Source organism: Parasteatoda tepidariorum, chromosome X2 (genome assembly GCF_043381705.1).
Source record: "Parasteatoda tepidariorum isolate YZ-2023 chromosome X2, CAS_Ptep_4.0, whole genome shotgun sequence".
Classification (NCBI taxonomy): Eukaryota; Metazoa; Arthropoda; class Arachnida; order Araneae; family Theridiidae; genus Parasteatoda; species Parasteatoda tepidariorum.
This window is the reverse complement of record NC_092215.1, coordinates 41,844,941-41,865,563: the sequence shown is the minus strand read 5'-3', so window position 1 is coordinate 41,865,563 and position 20,623 is coordinate 41,844,941. Positions and strand designations below refer to the sequence as shown.

The window sequence follows — 20,623 nt, the reverse complement described above, 5'->3', positions numbered from 1 at the left end:
ATATGAGCTTATTTTTGCACTGAATTTATGAAACAAAGCAAATAGCAAAGTATTAACAAAATTTTTTGAAAATAATTTGCTACTAATTTTATTGAATAAATTGAATATAAGCTTATTTTTGCACTGAATTTATGAAACAAAGGAAATAGCAAAGTATTAATATAATTTTTTGAAAATAAATTGATCATTTTTAAACATTAATGAATCATATAAATGAAATAATTGTTACTAATTATGAATTAATATTTAAAAGGTAGGCTCATTTTTATGCAGGATTTATGTAAGTCTTGATTAACTACTTAAAATTGAATCAGAATCTTGGGGATGGTAACTAACGATAAAAATTTAATACTCATTCAGGAGTTCCACAGATGAGGAATGGGTACACCAACAAAAGAATTGAGAAGAATTCCAGCAACAAAAGCATTATGTTATGTATCAAATGATCATATGTTCGTGAAATGGTCATGTGAACCAAATGGATAATAACTGATTTAGATACTTTTGTTCTTGTATATATAATCGTACTTCCTACATATTATCTTACAAAAAACTAGCGCTTTAAAAATTGTACTGATGATTTGAAAAATAAACATAAATTAATATTCTTAAATCCTCCATCTTGCACCAATAATTTAAAGTTTTTCACATGATAAATCTAATAACTACCATAATAACTATCGCATAGATTACTGATTTTTACTTATAAATTACCGATAAATAATCATTATTTTCAGAATTAAAAAAAATTGAAAAATTCTTTCTCTCAAAACTTTCAATGATAACCTAGCTTGCTTTTTGCATGAAAAAATATCAGGAATTAAATAACAAAAGAATTAAAAATAGTTTAAGAGAAATTATTAATTGAATAATTAGTTACTGAACATCACTTATTGAAGTTTAGTTTTCTAGGGTTAGAAAAGTAGTGCGCAAAAAATTCTGAATAGCAATAAATTATATATCATTAAAGGCATGAAACTATACCATTTTCAATGTTTTCCCACTAAGAATTTAAACAAGTTAAGATTTGTATTTAACCTATTTCATCTCATGATTATAGTTTAGCGCAACAAATTATATGTCATTAAATTCATTTACAATTTGAATAATATGCTACTATGATAAAAGAAAACACTTTTCCTGGTCGTATTAGAATCTGCTTGATCTAAGAAAATAATGGAGTAAATTTAAAATAGTATTTATAAATAAACAATAGACTTAAGGACATGATTTAACAATAATTCGTGGCGAACCAAATTATAGATGGTCCTTAAAGAGCTTTGGCAATATTATTATGATTTTTATTCGATTACAAAGAAGTTTGGATACTTAGAAAATTATTTGTTTCCTTCTTTTATGTAGTTTTTCCTAAAATATTGCCTAGGTATATGCCGTAAAAGATAAAAAGACTTAGCACGTATCAAAAGATCTAACACAGTTACCGGTACATCTGATATATTTCGTTTTTTGTTACTTTTCAATATTTTATTTCTGTTTCTCCGTAATTTTTTACCTTAAATGTTAAGCGAAAGTAATTTAATTATTTTCAACTAAATTATATGAATTTATATTAGTCGATGAAATGTATTTTTAGTATATGTTAAAATATGCACCAGAGCATGTAAATACATTGAATTATGAACTTAATTTCTATGAAAACTTTTAAAAACTATCTCAGAATTTAAAAACGTAACGATTTGACGTTGCTCGCAAAATGTATATTGCATTTGGTACGGAGTTTAAATACAAAAAATTACTTAGTTGAATTGCTTTTAATTAAATAAACGCTAAAAATAAAATAATAATTTAATAATGACGCTGCTCCTACATACTTATCTAACATAAAGTTATATTATTTTTTGATAAAATAAAATATACTTCAAGCCTATTTAGGCTTCAAACACTTTTTATTTTAATTAAAGAAAAAGATTTTATAAATTGCGTGATTGCAAAAAAGTGTACCTAATTTGAATTGCATAAAAAAACCGAAAGAAATAAAGTGTTGTCACGAGTATTAGAATGTAACCAACAAATAATTTGCCTAGAAGTATTGTCGAACAATTCACTTAATTTAATTAAAATTCGAGCAAAACAGCTTCATTTATATCAAGGAAAAGTCATCTTTTTTCACCATTTATCACTTTTTGCCGCTCAAAAGAAACTGCAAAATGTTAGGACATAATAAAAAACAATTCTCTGTGTACCCCAAATCATATCAATTCAAATTTTCCGTACATTCTGTTTTTCAAAACCATTTTACGGCAAAAACAATTCAATTGTTCAAACATTGTTGAGCAATTCACTTAATTTTATTAAAATTCAAGCAAAACAGCTTCATTTAGTCAAGGAAAAGGGATTTTTTCTTACCATTTATCACTTTTTGTCGCTCAAAAGAAACAGCAAAATGTCAAGATATAAAAACGATAAATTCTTCGTATACCCTAAATCATATCAATTGAAATTTTCCATTAATTCTTTTTTTTTCAAAACCATTTTAATGGAAATTTTTATTCTAATGCAATTAAAATATAAGGTTTCAGCAGTGTTTTAATATTTCAAAATTACTCTAATACTTACATTTTGTTTATGCACAGAAGCCATTTGTCCGGAATTTTCCAGAATGACACGAATTTATTAGTTAAATGATCTTTCCGTTGTATCACTTCATCTATCTAATGGACGTCTATTTGATAAAATTCTCAACCTTTTTTGAATCGCAGCCCACTTTGTAAGTTCAAAATTTTTTAACTTCAACTTAAAAAATGGAACAGAAATGATATGCATAATTTAATAAATAAATAATTCTTCTCTTCAATTTAAAATTTTAATGTTTTTGTTACAATACATTTCTATGACCACCTCTTTTAGTTATTGAAAATATACTTAATGACCAATGGATTTACATTGTAAATGTTCTTTTAAAGACGGAGAAAAAAATCTGGTAAAATTACTGTGCTATATGGTAATGATACTTCTGGTAAAGAAAAAAGAAACATAATTCTCGTTTATAGGGCATTTAAACTATTCATTTGGTAATTCTTCTGTTAATATGGTAACATCGGAATTTTTATGAAATCCTCCGTATTTTAAACGTACCTCAGAAGAAGAAAATACGAGGATGCGGAAAGAAAGGCGAAGAGTAGTAAATACTAGTACAAAATATAGTAAATACTAGAGGCTAGGGAGGAATTTTGACGAATAATAGGAAAGGATTTTAGAGAAAGAAAAACAGTTCTTATCCTACCCGATATTCGATGTCAAAAATTGTAAATTTTGTTTAAAAAAATTTTAGGGAATGTAAATAAATACTTGCGCCATTTGTTTTTATTTTTATTTTTACGATTTTAATCGTATGCATGCTTCTGCACTATTCCAAACCTTGACATTTTTTCTCAGAATCAGCTTTCATAGACATAAACCGTTCTTCCCCTGATTATCAAATATTATGAACCGAGTTAAAAATTAAAATAATTCTTCGAAAACAAATAAAGAAATGCATGAATCTTAATTAGTAATCAATAACTAAGTTCATCTATAGATTGTTAACGACCCTTTAAAAACCTAGAAAAATCACCTTTAATACCCGTAAAAGTCTCTCGCTGGAGGGCGATAACGCCTATATTGAGAACCTAAACATCTTTTTGAATTAAATAGTTTTCAATGAAAAGAAAAAGTTTAATTAATGAATAGAATGAAACTAGGAAAAGAATAATGATTACACAAGGAAATAATAAAAAAAACCATAATAATAATATTAATAATAATAATGAATAATTATGAAAGTAATTATAATAATAATGATTATAATAATAAGAAGAAGAATAAAATTATTATTAATAATAATAATGAATAATTATGAAAGTAACAATAATAACGATGAATAATTATAATAATGAATAATAATAATGATTATGAAATTATGAATAATTATAATAATAATAAATAATAATGATGATGAAATTATGAATAATATTAAAAATAAGAAGAAAGTGAAATAACGTAAATAAACAAACGGTTATCTAACATCCATTTATTATTTAAATGAGATTTTCGTTGCGTTGTTTCATCTTTTGTTGTGAATTAAACAGTTTTAGATGTCATTATCGTTCAAAAGAAAAAGTGTAAATAGTGGGCACAGAAGAGAAAAACTCTTCCCACCACGCCTATGCGAGCCGGAACTGGACCCACGTGTTTACAACTGAACGCCTGTCTTCAACTCCCATTCAACATATAATTTCTTTCTTTCTTTTTTTTTTTTAAATAATCATGAGCGGCAGTGATAAATAAAACAGATAAGAATGAAAGAACTGAAAATTATACATTAAGAGTAAAATAAAAATTTTCTCGGTTGCTGACCTTGCGATTTGCATGACTATTAGAAAAAGAAAGGGTAAACACAGAATAAATTCGAAAAAAATCCCTCCTAATACTTAACTGCTACAAAATGCTTCAGAAGCTTTATTTTGTTTTAAAAAGTGTTACTCATAAACTCATAATACGTTATTATTACAATATGTTTCAAAAGCTATACTTTTTTTTACATACTGTTATTCTTAATACATTGTTATTACAAAATGTTTCAGAAGCTAGATATTATTTTTAAAAGGTGTTACTCTTTATGCGTTATTATTACAATATCTTTCAGAAGATATAATTTGTTTAAAATCTGCTACTCTTAAAGCATTCTTATTACAAAATGTTTCAGAAGCTAGATTATGTTTTTAAAAATGTTACTCTTAATACGTTATTATTACGATAAGTTTCAAAAGTTATACCATATTTAAAAACTGTTATTCTTAACACATTGCTATTACAAAATGTTTCAGAAGCTACACTCTGTTTTTAAAAAGTGTTATTATTACAATATGTTTCAGAAGCTATACTTAGTTTAAAAACTGTTATTCTTAATAAATTGTAATCAAAAGCTGTTTCAGAAACTTGTATAAAAATGTTACTCCTAATTTATAATTATTACAAATTTATCCAGAAGCTATTTTGTTTTAATAACTATGTTACTTTTATAATACGTTCTAACTACAAAATGTTCCAGAAGATAGATATATGCTGCTTAAAAAAATTTCACTTCTCACACGTTTTTGTTAGAAATGTTTCAGAAGGTACATTTTGTTATAAAAACTTTTACTCTTGAAATATTATTATTACAAAAATATACTTACTAGCTAAACTTTGTTTTTAAAAAAGGCTACTTTTAATGCAATTTTATAACACAATGTTTTAAAAACTGTATTTTGATTTAAAACTATCACTGTTTTACATCAGGTCATCAGTGAACTTTTTATTTTAGCCAAAACTCAAAATGCACAATAAAGGAAATTAACATTGTTTAAAATGCATGCTTGAAAAAAAAGATATTACTCAAAAGGCATGTTTAAGAAAGTGAGTAGGGTTTGCTCTGTGTTACTGAAAAAATAGCCTTAGCTCTAATTGCGTATACAATTAATTGGATCTAGGCTAAAATGTACATTCGACAGAAAAAAAATCGAAATTAGCATTAAAAACGAAAGACGTAACATAAAATACACCTTGTTAGAACGGAATCAGATGTTATATCCGCCCGGAGAAATTTTTTTTAAAAAAAATAAAAAAAATAAAGCCAAAACATACGGTATTTTAACCATTAATTTGGTAACTTTTCCGTTCATGGTAACGGTTTACTAAAAATTCTGGTTTTCAAAATTATAGCTCTTATTACCATACATTTTATAACAAATACAAAGCTTGAAAATAAATTTTACCAAATAAATGTTTTTTATGCCATGGTACCGGGATTAATTTATTCAAATTTTAACACAGATTATAAAACAATATTTTATTACTATTTTCACCAAAATCATTACCAAAACATTTTAGTAAAAATTATTGTGAGTTTAGGTGTTTCCATATAGGCAGAAATTTTGCCATATTCTGGTAGTTTTTACCATACTTTTCTGAATCAGTGCATTTTTCTAACCGCTTGTAATGAGCTATGTCCATTTTATTAGATACGCCTTTTCAAGTATGCTTACTTATGAAATAAGCATATCAAGCTACTTATCTTTTTAAAAAAAAAAAAACTTCACACAATTTGCAATGACTGATATTTCAAAAGCGCATGTAAAGCAATACCATGTTTTAAAGGCGTATTTTGCGTTAGATCAATTGCTTTTTGAAAAACGCGCACTTCGAGCTACGTAAACTTTATTAAATGTGCATTTTGAGTTTATCAAAATAGAAAAAGATTCACCGATGTTATGGGAAACGTTTTTAAAGAACCACATATCTATAATTTTAAAAATCTCAAATTCTATATGATTTCTTTTTTTTCTTTTGTTGCAGGCGGCAATATTGTCTTCGGATCATGATTAAGGATAAATTGCAGTCTAACAGCGCATTAATGCATTTCTAGATAACGTAAAATAAAAAATAAAAAAACAAAAGGTTAAAATAAAACATTTTTCGTTTGTCAGTGGAAAAATGAAATTTTGCAAAACATCCTTCGTTGTTTTCTTACCTAAATCTTTTGTCTCTATAATTAAAACATAAAATGATGGAACCCGATACTATTGTTATACGAATGTTTATTGTTTAGATTTAAATATTAAACGAATGAATCATTAGCGTCGAGAAAAACAAGAGAAGGTCACAAAAATTTACGATGAATTAAATATTTACATTCTAAAACATAAAACATTTCACAATGAACACTAAAAAATGACTACGATTAGGTATTTTGCGTTGAATCGATTTTCTTTTACTGTCTCAAAGAAAATCGATTCAATGCTGAATTATAATAATGGTAACTTTAATAAGGTGCCAAATTTAACCAGATTTGCATTCAACACTGCAAAAAATTAGTTCTGAAATTTCACTAAACTTTCTTCGTTTTTGACGAAACCGTTTTCTGATGCATGATTATTTTTTCAAATTTTTTTTTAAAGAGATGTACTAACTATCAGCACTTCTTCGAGGAAACAAATTTCGTCAAAATTAAAGAAATATTTCGCCATTTTATTATATATTCTTTCTCCAGATAAAGGAATCAAAAAAGTAAATCTCGTAGTGACAAATGTATTTAACTTTCGTAATCACTCACTTTATCAGCATATAATAGGTAGACCAATGTCACCCAAACAACACAAGGCAGATGGAACTAAGGGATAAATTACTCACATGTCCGAAGCGGGATTTAAACCCGGGTACGAAACAGACTCTTTGACCTCCATACTTACCAGTCAGCTAATTTTCGGTCATCTAGTCTTGTTTCTTGCTCTGTCTTTCAATGTGTGTTAACGATTTCCCATAATGCGCAGTGACTAAGTTCAGAGTTGAGGAAATATTCTCGTCATATATTTGAGAGTTCGCGTTTTGTCACAAAGTACGTCATTTCATGACGAAATGATTCTAAAAATTAACGAAATATTGCTCAAGGATTGCTGAATCGTCAAAAGTGAGAGTTTTATTTCTGAAAGTGAACCTGAACCAAAGTTACTTGTTATAGAGTTGAAAAAGTACAATAATGTAGTTCAACGTAGTTACACTGCAGTTAATATAAACAGTTAACAGCAAATAATTTTACGAATAAATTGAGCAATAATATAATTAAATGAACAATTAAAAAAAACTGTTATTTCAAGTTCTAGATAATGCATGTGACCCAAACGAAATTGGAATTAAGAGATCACCTATTCACTATTTCTTAATATTCCTATTTGTATGCATAGATTCACACTAAATGAACAGTAGTTTAAAAGTAAGACAAGCTGAACTGAATAATAACTTAAATAGTTAAATAATTAACAAAAACATTTAAAAAATTATGATTTTAATTTCTATTGAATATCTGAATACATTCTATTGAATACACATGATGCGAAGCACTTTTGATCTGAGAGATTATTCATTATTTATAAACATACCCTAGTGAATGCGTAGAGTCACATTAAATAAATAGTTGTTTAATGGGAAGACAAATTAAACTAAAGAATAAATTAAATAGTTTAATAATTCATAAAACATTTAAAAAACTATCGATTCAAGTTTTATATAATACACATGATGTAAGCATGTTTGAATTGAGACATTAATTACAATTTATTAATATCCCTTAGTGCATGCGTAGAGTCACACTAAATAAATAGTTGCTTAATGGGAAGACAAATTAAATTAAATAATAAATTAAATAGTTTAATAATTAATAAAACATTTCAAAAACTATCAATTCAAGTTTTATATAATACACATGATGCAAAGCATATTTGAATTGAAAGATTAATCACTATTTATAAATATTCTTTAGTGGATGCGTAGAGTCACATTAAAGAAATAGTTGTACTCAGAAGACAAATTAAAGATAAACTAAGTAACAAAATAGTAAACAAAGCATTAAAAAAAACTGTCATTTCAAGTTCTATATAATGCATATGACGCAAAAACTAAGGCATTGTCTATAAATTATCATCAAATACTACGTGAATGCGAAGACCTAAAACTTAAATTAATTTGCTCGTGCAGCATTTAAGATGTACAACACGCTTTGAAACGGAAAATAGGGTTTAGACAGACATTATATGAATACTATTAAGGAATGAATACTAAAACTATTTCAGTTAAAAACTAAACTTCTATGAAGAAATAATTAAGATGATGCGTCTCTAGCATTTTTAATTCGAAACTGTTTGTCAGACTAGTTACTTATTCAGTACTTGTTAAGAATTTATTTTTAAACTATGCAACATGTGTAAACGCAAAAAAATTTAACGAACATAAATAGTTAAAAAAATTTTTTTTTTTGAATTTTGAGCAAAATAATACTCTTGTGTTATTTCAGTAAATGTAAGTCTTAAAGCAGTTCTTTATTTTCTTAAAAAAATTAATAGTTCATCTCTATATTCCACGCAAACAATTTGAGACTTATCATAGAAAATTTAAAAAAAGGACACTTTCCTTTTCTAAATAGAATATCGTTATCACGTTTCAGATTTTTTAACGTGTCAAATTTTTAACGGATCTTGGATATTTCACCGTCATATATTTCAAATCTGTAATCGTTTTCTTTCAACAAGCTACAGTTTTTTTAAATGACATTTTTAGTCTATTTTTTGTCGAAATGTACAAGTTTAAAAAAGAGTATAACAAGTATAAAAAGGGGTCGTATAAATATTGCGACAAACTTCTAGGGCAGTTAGGCACATCATCAAAATTAAAATTGCATAGGAATCCATGCCCGGAAATGTCGTCATACACCGCTAGGGGTACAAGTAGACCTGTTCAGAAGCACACGAAGAAACAATTCCTAATAGGGAAGCGCTAATGGAGTCTGATGAAATTTCCGGGCATGGGTCCCTATGCAATATTAATCCTGATTAAGTGCCTTAACTCCCCAAGAAGTTTGTCGCAAAATTTTTGTGACCCTGTTTTACATAAAGTTTTCAAACTTGTACATTTCGAAAAAAAATGGACTAAAAATGTCATTTAAAAGAAAAAAAATTGTAACTTAGAGAGAGTAACCGATTGAAGATTTAAAATCAATCACTTGAAAAGATCAAAGATCCGTTAAAATATCTCATGTAACAGAAAAAACTGTTCTTTATTGTTATTTATCACATAAAAATAATAAAAGTAAACACAAGTGGAGATCAATTTCTTCTGCTGATATAAAAGAACATAATTGGTTTTTCAACTATCATTCAAGCTAAATTATGGCTCTCAATATGCCAATTGTCTCACTTTATTTCGTAGGAGGCGCTCTTTAAAAATAGATAAGGAAAACACCGCCTTCTTAAAAAAGCGCTTTTACTTTTTCATGAATGACACCAAAAAAAACGAGAATGACAAATTACAACACATTATTTCAGTTGATTGACTTTTGAAACGGAAATAAATATAAACAATAAAAACTTTCATTTCAAAATTGACATAATCTGTTTATGTTTAGTATTTCTTTTTTGGACATATATAACGTTTAACTGAAATAAGATAATAAATAGTTTAGATAAAAAGAATTTTGGGGGTTTTATATTTTAGTACAAATACCGATAGTTTAACAGGCTTTTTTTAGTAACTATTACACTGTGTTTTAAAACATCAAAATATATTTTTGTTGTAATTAGAGCATCAGAAAAAAGTATATAAACGGGACATCGGTGTCCGATATGCGTCAAAGGGTTACAGAATATTATTATCATTATTATTATTGCATTTTTAAACAACTGAACTTTGCAAAGTGATTGATTTGTTTTCAAGAAAATTTTTTTAGAACATTTCCTTTTCTTCAGAAGTTTTGCAATTGTTCTAAGCAAAAAAAAGAAAGCTTCAAATAAAATAAATATAGATTTTTTTGTACCATTCAAATCGAACACAAAAACAGAGGCTAAATTCAAATGGAAGATTGAGGTATAAGGGGGACCTAGCCGAGGTACGAAAATTTAAAAATCTGAACGTTTTTATTTGTTGAAAATAATTATTTTTGAAACAGTGCAACAAATTTTTTTAACCTCAATTGGTACTCGAGATAAGACTTGGTTCAGTTTCCTCTTCAATTGGTCCTACAATTAACTGATTTTAGTTTATTTTATAACCAATTTTGTATGTCCAATTTTATTTTATGACCGGCCAACAACAGGCGAACCACTTTTTTGGGTTTACGACTACAATTCCATAGCCTTGTAATTTTGAACCTAAACCATAAGACATGGGAGAAATTTGGCTTCGTGAAGAACTTTTTAATGGAACTAACTCGCATTTTCGTCACATGGAGAGGAAACACGTGAAACCCTCCCACGGTAAGCCTGAAGGCAAGGGGACTCTATCCCACGTTTCTTCTATCACTGAGGATATTTTACGTCAGAACTGGGGTCGGGGGATCCAGGTGCAGAATTCGTATCGTCTAGCCATCTCTGGTGCACCTAATTAGAAGGCGAACGATCTATTCCTTGAGACACTCGGCTCGCAATGGACTGACTGTAAGGACACGGTTCCCAGAAGAGCATTGAAGTCAAACATTTCATTGCGGTCAGTAAACTGGTGGGTGACCACTTTGATCAGCCTGCATGGGGACCGAAGGTGTGCGGAATTGGTCCTCGTTAAACTATTCTACAGTAAAGTGCTCAACTTCGCGCGTAGGTTGTTGGGCTAACAAAGCGAGGCAGCCATCCCCGCCTCAGAGGATCATAATTTTGATGGCATTTCCTCGGATCATCCTCAGGGGTGTTTGCCAGACCATCACTAATAACCTATTGGGCAACTCTAGTGCGATGTAAATAAATTACCAATTCTCTTCAATTGACCAATTTTAATTAACCTGAGTGAACCCAATTGAATTGAACTTCGAAGATTCCTTTCTCAATATTTTGTACCAGTTTTTTTTCCTACTTCAAAACCAATTATTCATGTAATTATCCTATTAGACTGCATGAAGTTAAGATTATGCTCATTTGAGTTGTTTTATTGCATTTTTTTAGGAGATTTGTTTTGTGTATCGAGATTTAATTTTCTAATTATTTTTTAAAGAAATTAGTAAGCAGGAAATGAAATTCGAAGTAGATAAATTTTTCAGCAAAATAAACCAAAGAAATTCATTTTTAAGAACATTTTTGGTTACATCAACAGTTAACAGTTTTGAAAAAAAATATTTTTAAAGTGATTTAAAGAGCATTTTTGGAGCATTTTCTTATATAATAAAACTGTACAAAAATTCAAAATAATAAAAAAACTTGGAAAAGTTTCCAAAAAATTTATCCCGAATCTCTTTAATTTTGTGTTATTGCAACCTTATGAGTTTTAAGTTGAATTTTGCATGTATTTTTTTAGTAATTAGTAGTAATTTTGTAAGGGTAAAACGAAATTCAGCATCAGGGTAAGTAAAATTCAGCTTTTGAATTTTGTAAGGGTACGTATTACGAAATTCAGCTTCCGGGTAAGCAAAGTTCTATTTTTGAATTTTATAAGGGTATTACGAAATTCAGCTTCAAGGTAAGCAAAATTCCGCCTTTGAATTTTGTAAGGGTATGACAAATTCAGCTTAAACCCATAAGGGTTTCATGCATATCACATTTTTTAATGCTACTCTCTCTTCCAAGAAGATTCGATCCCCGATCTCAAAAATTCCATCTCGCTTTTCAATTTTTGCTTTTACAAATGATAATATAATTAGACATAGAATGTTTCATCATTTCTTTAGATTTCTTGAATGCTATAAAAGTATAAAATATTTAAGCTATAATGCCTTAAAAAAATTCAGAAATATGTCTCGACTCACCTTATTTAGCACCGCCTGACAAAATTCAGATTAAAATTTAATAAGATTTCTTTCACAACTCTCTTTTTAGCTCTATTAATTTTCATGGGGATATAATGACCGATCTCAAAAACTCAGGGCTGCTTTTTTAACTCTACAGGGTCATTTAGAGCTGTTGTCCAAAAATCTTGATGTAAGACAGGAACATGTTAACAGGGAAGACATCTATTACGTACCAAGAATCAAATACAATCCAGACGGGCAATAGGGAGTAGCCACCTCGTTCACCAGATCTGTATCCTAGTGATTCTCTTCTAAAGGATTGCATAAAAATCTATTGTAAGAAAATTCTCCAAAATCGGACATAGTTGTTGGAAGTCCAGTTATTGCCGATACATCAGGAATTCTTTTGATGCATGGTGAGTTGATGGTAAGTACGTAATCATCCGTAAAATTCCTTTTTACACTAAAATCCATTTTTACCATAAAATATTATACTGTAATTTTTACAGTTATATTTATTTCACTTGAGTGATTCTATGATATAACGGTAATCACTACTGTAAAAATTACGGTATATCGGATTTTTGTTCCGTTGTTCCGGGAAAAATAGATTTAACGGTAAATAATCCGGCACCCTGAGTCAGATACTTTTTACCGTATTTTGATCTGCATTTTTTTTACAGTGTACTGATATTTACTAATTCGTTCATTACGTTTATTCGCTTATTACGTTATAAGTATCAAGCCATTACAACTATTCCCACAAAGAATTCAGAAATTGTTCAACAAGTGTTTCATATAGCATTAAAATGTTTTATGTTCAAGATAATATCTTAGAACTTTTTCTGGAAACATTAAGAGTTATGATACACTTTTGGAAAATTATAATTTTTTAAAATTAAACTATTATAATTAAACTTGTTTTATTGATATAATAGAGTAAATAATTTAATTTCTTGATTAAAATACCAATTTCATTACTGAGGAAAAGTATTTTTGCTATAGCTATTTGTGGGTCTGAAGGTAAGGGAGGTTAAGGCTCCATAATTTCGTGACCGCATTACGCTTAAGACGCCTTTTTTCCATTACTGAAATTTTAGTATTTTTATTATAATTTTTAAATTACTAAAATTTTAATATTTTTTTATAATTTTTTCATTACTAAAAATTTTATATTTTCCATATAATTTTTTCATTACTAAAATTTTAATATTTTTATTATAATTTTTTCATTACTAAAATTTTAATATTTTATTATAATTTTTTCATTACTAAAATTTTTATATTTTTATCATAATTTTGTCATTACTAAAATTTTAATATTTTTATTATGATTTTTTCATTACTGAAAGTTTAATATTTTTATTATAATTTTTTCATTACTAAAATTTTAATATTTTTAGACATTAATTTTATAATTTAAATATTAATTGAATAATATATAAAAATAAAAATTAAATTATTTAACAAATTATTTCAAAGTTATATATTTAACAAACAGTTAAAATTATTTTACATATAATTAACATCTATTCAAATTATTTAAAATATAATTCAGTTAACAAAACAAAAATTAATTTAAAAACATATTTATTTTTTTACTTTTTAAATTTAAATTTAGTAATTCAAATTATACAAGAAATTACATTTAAAAATAACTCGTGAACTTCTTAAAAAATCGTAACTTAGCACTAATATTTTTATAACTAATTAATTCATATTTTCATAACATTTAATTAATTTTTTAATTAATTTTTTTAATTAATTTAATATTTTTATAACTTTAAAAAAACATCTATGTTAAAAAATAAAATGTTTAAAAATTAATGAGAAATTACGACTAACTTATATTGTTAAAAATGTGCGCATGTTATTTAGGAAGAGATTCTTTTCAGATCAATAAATTCTTACACTTTAATTTTATTTAAAGATTTATATATTTCTTTAGAATCTGTAAATGAATAAATTAAAAAAAATTTAAACAAAACTATCATTCCCAGCATAAATCCGTGTATCGGTTTTCTAAATCACGTCGTCGTAAAAACAGCCACAAATATATTTTAATTTTTCCACTTTCAATATATTTTAGAAAGATTTATGTAACTTCAAATTGCCAAAAAATAATAGAAACTTATAAAAACACTGAAAAAAAGATCCGTTCTTGCAAAACTAATTCTTGGAAATTTCCTCTACTTTCAACGTTGAAATGTGTCCTGGTTATTAGTTTATGTAAATCAAACCAATCATATATCGGCACGTACATCACGTGACTTAAAATAAAACTCAGAATTTTCACTTTTTCGAAAATTGTCATTTTTGATTTGTAGGTAACCCGGAGGTCAAGTAGTTCACCGTATGTTTTAAGTAAGTTATTATTTTTCCTCCGCTAATTTAGATATCTTAGTTATATGTTTAGAAATTTGCTATGTCTTTAGTTTATGTTAAGATTTGTCAAAAAATTTGAAAATGATATGCTATTCCTATCTCTAACAAGCTCCTCTTTCTCCTGATTACGAAAATGGCGCAAAATGTTAATGTAAAGAATAGATCAAGTTTTAGAAACTGAAAATATTTTTTGATCTAAAGCTTTAATATTTCATAAATAATGGGCTAGAATTTCATAAATTATTGGTCATCAATTTCATAAACAAATTGGTGACCAATTCTGATTTATTATTCGTAAAAAAGGGGCTTAAAAATCTTAGAAGACACTCCCGATTTGCAATTTACAAGGGTTTCAAAAATCATTATTGAATGTATTATCCAAAATTTATAATATTTGCCCCAAATGAAATATTTGATTTTTAACTTTGTATGGCATATTTAATAATAAATATAAAGCATGTTACATTTTATATTTATTACAAAATGTGTCAGGAAATGTTATTTATTATAAATGTATGTTAATTCATGATAGTGGTGGGTGTTCAATCAGTTTTTAAATAACATGTTACTGTTGTTTTGACACAGATACGTACTACATATCTGTTATAAAACAACAGGTAGTACTAGAATACTTCATCAGTCGCTTGTTCTTTGAAAATATGTGTTACTTTCGGAACAGATACAAAATATCTGTTGTAGTAAACAGCGCAAATGAGTCCTCATTTTCTCTAAGTATTTTTTATTCACATATTCGAAAGTAATTTGTTACATTGTGATTGTGAACTGATACAAAATATCTAAAGTAGCAGATAATACTTTTGAGTTATCATTTTCTCCTAGTATTATTAACAGATATCTGAAAGTATCCTGTTACTTTTGGAATAGATACATAATATCTGATTTAGGATTAAACCACAATTTTCTCCAACAGCGCTATTTCTTCAAGTGTTTTTAAACACATATTTGAAGGTAACATGTTACTTCATAATGTAGGTTTGAACCACCATTTTTGCCTAGTATTTTTAAAAGATATTTGAAAATAACATGTTACTTTTGGAACAGATACAAAATATATGATGCGGAAAAGAACGCCATTGAGTCGCAATTTACTCTTCAAGTTTTTTAACTGATATTCTAAAGATACAAGTTATCTTTGGAGCAGATACAAAATATCTCATGTAGAAAATACTAGCAATATCTCATGCAATGGCCTGGTTTATATTAAATTTAAGGCTTATTAATTAAACAAGAATATGAATTGAATGAATGGTGGTTTGAACCACCATTTTTGCCTAGTATTTTTAACAGATATTTGAAAGTAACTTATAGCATTTGGAACAGATCGGAAAAATAGTGATACATAAAACAGCACAATTAAATTACAACTTTTACCAAGTATTTTTAACAGATATTTGAAAGTAACACGTTACTTTTGGAACAGATACAAAATATATGACGCGGAAAAGAACGCAATCGAGTCGCAATTTTCACTTCATGTTTTTTTAACTGATATGCTAAAGATACAAGTTACCTTTGGAGCAGATACAAAATATCTCAAGTAGAAAATACTAGCAATATCTCGTGTCAATGGCCTGGTTTACATTAAATTTAAGGCATATTAATTAAACAAGAATATGAATTACAGTACAAACTTAATGTTTCAAAATTACTAGCGTCTATGCTGCGTTATTCCCGTTAAACTGGATTTTATTTCAAAGTAGTTTATTTATAAAAGTTATGTATTTTAATACATGTATATATTTCGTTATTGAAAATTTAGTTTTATATTTTGTTAATTATATATTTTGTTAAAAGGCATTAATTCCAATAAAATGCTAGGATTTGAGCCGAATAATAATAGTCGAAATCATTAAAAATGTTTAGCAATATGATTGGTATACTGAAATGTTAAAAAAATCTATTATAAAAGATTATAAGAATCGAATGCATTTTCAAAATTTAAAAACACTGATATTTCTAATTTTTTTAACAATAATGAAAACACAGTTTGCAATTTATTATTTATTTTAAACAAAATTATCAAGTTGTTTACATTTAACTTCAAAGTTCTTCTACTATTTAAATTATGAAAAAAGCAACAATTTGAAATAAATTTTAAACTGTATCAAATTTGATGCAACTATATTTTATAATTTTTAAAATGTAGAATTTTATTATTAAAAAACTGAAATTCTTGGATAACCTGTTTCAAATGCTGTTGTTTGCCTTTTTTTTAAATTATGAAAAAATCAAGCAGTTTTAAATAGTGTTGATTTTTTAAAACAGTTTTTAATGTATTTTTTAAGAGGGTAAATGTAGTTTTATATTTAGGCAATTTTTAAATTTTATTTCTTATATAAAATTGCTTAGAATTAATGCCTTTGTTCCAAATAGACGACATATTGTTAAAATTAAAGCATAATATTTTTTTTGTTATAAAAATTTCAATTATCATTTTTTTAAAATTTTTAAATTTTTCCAGAAATTTTAAATACTTTTTGGATTATTTGTGAATACTTTGTCATACTTATCAAAAGGTGAAACTGTGCAAGTCATTTGCGATGCTTCACCTTTAAAAAAATTTCAAAGAAAATCATTCTAAAAAAATTAAATTATCTCAAGTGCTTTTAAAACTCAGTATGATACAAAGAACAATTGCATTTTAAGCTTCAAAGTTCTTACTTAAGTTAAATTCCATTATTTGATATAATAATTAGAATGTTTTCAGCATTAAAAATTAAAAATGTCTGTCAATTTATAAAGTCCATGGAAAATGAAAATGCTTCATATTGGATTTGTGAATATTTCAGCATGCTAACAAAAGGTTCTTATTTAAGACTAAAATTAGAATATGTGTTTATTTATTTATAGTATCTGGTCATTTCTTTATAATAGGTGCTGATATTTTTATTTCAAGATTCCATTTCTCAAAAAGGATAAAAGGTAATTGCATTAACTTTGAAATAACTTGAAATCTTCTTTTTAAAGAACTTAGTTATTTTTAAGCGTTTTTAATCATGCTTTATCATAATATTTTAAATGTAGTTTTAGTTTAAGACATTTTTTTCATATTTTAAAGATAATAGAAAAATACTGAAGGAAATTGTAGGTAGATAAATTCAAAGTACGAAACAAATTGTCAATAGACTATAAAGCTTTCAGCATTATTAAAAGTAATAAAATTTAGTTTCTGAAACTTTTCATAAAACTTTGCTAATTTTAAATGCCACATAAAAAGTTTCTGGCATTTTTGTTTATCAAACTGATTTAGTTTCTCTTAAAACTAAAAAAAAGGACGGTGCTCAGATTTAGATCAAATATTAGAAACGAAAATATATATTAAATAATATAATTTTCAAATAATAAATTTAAAAAATCTTTTCTAAAATTCACTTTAAAATATAAGAAAAATCAATTTACAAAATTTTAAATAAATTCCACAGTATTTTAAATTTTATTCAATTATAATTTATAATTTTTGAGGAAGAAAAATAAAATTTAAAATTTTCTACCTTTATAATATATTTGATAAATAATAGTACAAGAGGGCAGATGTAAAAATAAACAAGGCATATTAGAAACACCTTCAAGTTTCTTCCGTTAATTAAAATTGTTGTGATGTATATTGCATGAGTCCTCCTTGACTATAATTTATCAGATTTTCATAACATGTTTGTTCCTTCCTTTCCTAAATATTAATTTGTGATTCTAAAATGTATGCCTTTTTGTTTTAATTTTTGTTATGGATACTGAAAATACATGTTTAAGGCTGTCTTTATAGAACACCCTGTATATTTTAAAATAATAACGTTTTGGATCTTAGGAAATTATGAGAATGCTATGAAAAATTGTGCTGTTTTAAAACTTCTTAAAGTTTCCAAGACATGAATAATTTAAAACTTTAGAAATTCGTTTTATCATTCAAATCATTTCTAATTGTTCTCTTTAAAACCAATTTTTGAAAAAATCCGAAAGCAGAATGCCTTACCTCCCATTGCCCTTTCCAACCTAATTTTATTAATATATATATATATATATATATATATATTAATGTTATATGGAAGAAAAATTTTATTTAATGTAAAGAGCAGGGAATTTTGAAGGCAAATTTAAGTCAGAATAATTGTTTAATAGCACGAAGATTTTTAAAGATTATGTCCCAGACCACTTAAAAATAATCACATTATGCTTTAAGTAACTCTAAAATTGAAAATATTTTACAAAACTTTAAATATCATTTACACTTTCAACAATCATATGTTAATTATAAAATCAAATTATTTTTTCAGCAGCTTATCTGTATCATGGCTGATCCGGAAAATTATACCCCCAGATGTAGCGAAACAAGATGTTTTTCCTTTTTTGCCACCGTCGCCGTGTGTTTTCTTTTTGCAATGGTCCTGACATTTATAATTCTGGATGGATTTACCTTTTTTACTACACTCTGCATAGCTTTTGTCTTTGCTGGCGTGGCCTCATTTTTCATTGTAAAGCACATTATAAAAACTGATGCTTCCACGCGTGCTCCTATCGTTGAGCAAATTTGGAACCATCATTGGAACAGAGGATATCGCAGGGAAGAACTAAATGAAAGAGGAAATCTGGATGAAGAGAGCAACAATGCTCCCACTACTCTTAATAATCAGCAACTTAGACCAAATATTCCACCAAGACCTGACATTGCGTTCATTTCGGCTACGAGAATAATTAATGATCTGACCACCGATGAAAATGCAATATCGATAAATTTATCTGGAGCAAATGGAAATTCTCCCTCCGTCCACTATTCTAAAACAATTTCGGATCAAAATATTGAGCCAAATTCGCAGCCATTACCAGATGTTGAGATGGAAGATGATAATCAAAGCGGAAACAAATCTGAAGCATTCAAGTGTTTAGGTCAAAAATTGGAGGGGTTGGACGTAGCCCGCTTGCAATCCTCTTCAGATATTCCAATGAATGATCTTAATTCGAAAGGGGCTAAGCCAAAAAGACCAATCTGTTTACCCAATCCTGATGCTGAACTCTTCTTGATTTCGAATATAAAGAATGATCTAAGTGCTGAAGGAAGTGGAATATCGATAAATTTATCTGGAGCAAGTGGCGAGTTGCCATCTGTATCTTTTTGTAAAATGATTTCGGATCAAGATAATGAGCAGAACTCGGAGTCCTTACCAGGTACTGAAACGGATGATGAGAATTCGGAAAAAGAGATGGAAGACATCGATCAAACTGAGCAAGAGGCAATCAAGAGATTTGATCCGAAGAGGAAAGTATTCAAAGCAACTGAGCCACGCTTTCTGTCCCTTCCAAATATTAAGATGGATGATCATAATTTCAAAGAATTTGAACCGAAGGGCCAAATTCATGGTGGAAATGGAGTTGATGTATTCAAGAGTTTTGATGAGAAATGGAAAGAGTTAGAACCACGCGAACCACGCTGGCTGTCCGCTTCAGATATTGAGGATGATGATCATTATTCAAGAGAATTTGAGCCGGAAGACGACGAAATTGGGGACGAAGTTGAAATATTCAAGAGTATCGGTCGAAAATGGTCAAGATTCTAAATACATGGTAGTTGGGAATTGGATTTCTAAATGTAACACATAGTAATGAAGAATTCAGAACTGAATAAAGCAGGCATTATTGATATATTCGAAATTAAATGTATCAATAGTATTTTAGGACTCAAAATTAAATGCACCAGTATTCAGCACAGAACTTATTATCTTCAAAAAAAAATTTCTGATTTATTTTTCTTTACTCTATTAGAAGCACTTTATGTCAGCATAGAAAAAGACAAAAAAAATATTAATAAAATTAATTAACAAAAATTATTCTCTCTGTTTAAATTTTTTTTAATTACTTAAGCTGATATCGAATACTTTTTGCTTGTTTATTTTTTACTTGTTTAGTAGGTTTGATGGAAAAGTGCTTTGCATGCAATAACTGTATTTGTTAATTTTTCCAAAAAAGATAATTTCAAATTAGTGAATTATT

At 27.2% G+C, this 20,623-nt stretch overlaps 2 protein-coding genes across 6 annotated transcripts in view; one reads left to right on the top strand and one right to left on the bottom strand.

The window, feature by feature from the left end:
* Positions 1–20,623, bottom strand: part of LOC107447774 (uncharacterized) — a 67,542-nt gene that overhangs the window by 18,939 nt on the left and 27,980 nt on the right. The gene's annotated exons all lie outside the window — the stretch shown is intronic.
* On the top strand, positions 14,493–20,415 carry LOC139427214 (uncharacterized). 2 transcript variants are annotated; one of them, XM_071188142.1, is made up of 3 exons: positions 14,493–14,602; positions 17,519–17,566; positions 18,916–20,415. In XM_071188142.1, the coding sequence occupies exon 3, from the start codon at positions 18,928–18,930 to the stop codon at positions 20,188–20,190; it is 1,263 nt and encodes a 420-aa protein (XP_071044243.1). In that variant the 5' UTR covers positions 14,493–14,602; positions 17,519–17,566; positions 18,916–18,927; the 3' UTR covers positions 20,191–20,415. The 2 variants fall into 2 exon arrangements, with proteins under 2 accessions (XP_071044243.1, XP_071044242.1); XM_071188141.1 differs by having other exon boundaries at positions 18,913–20,415.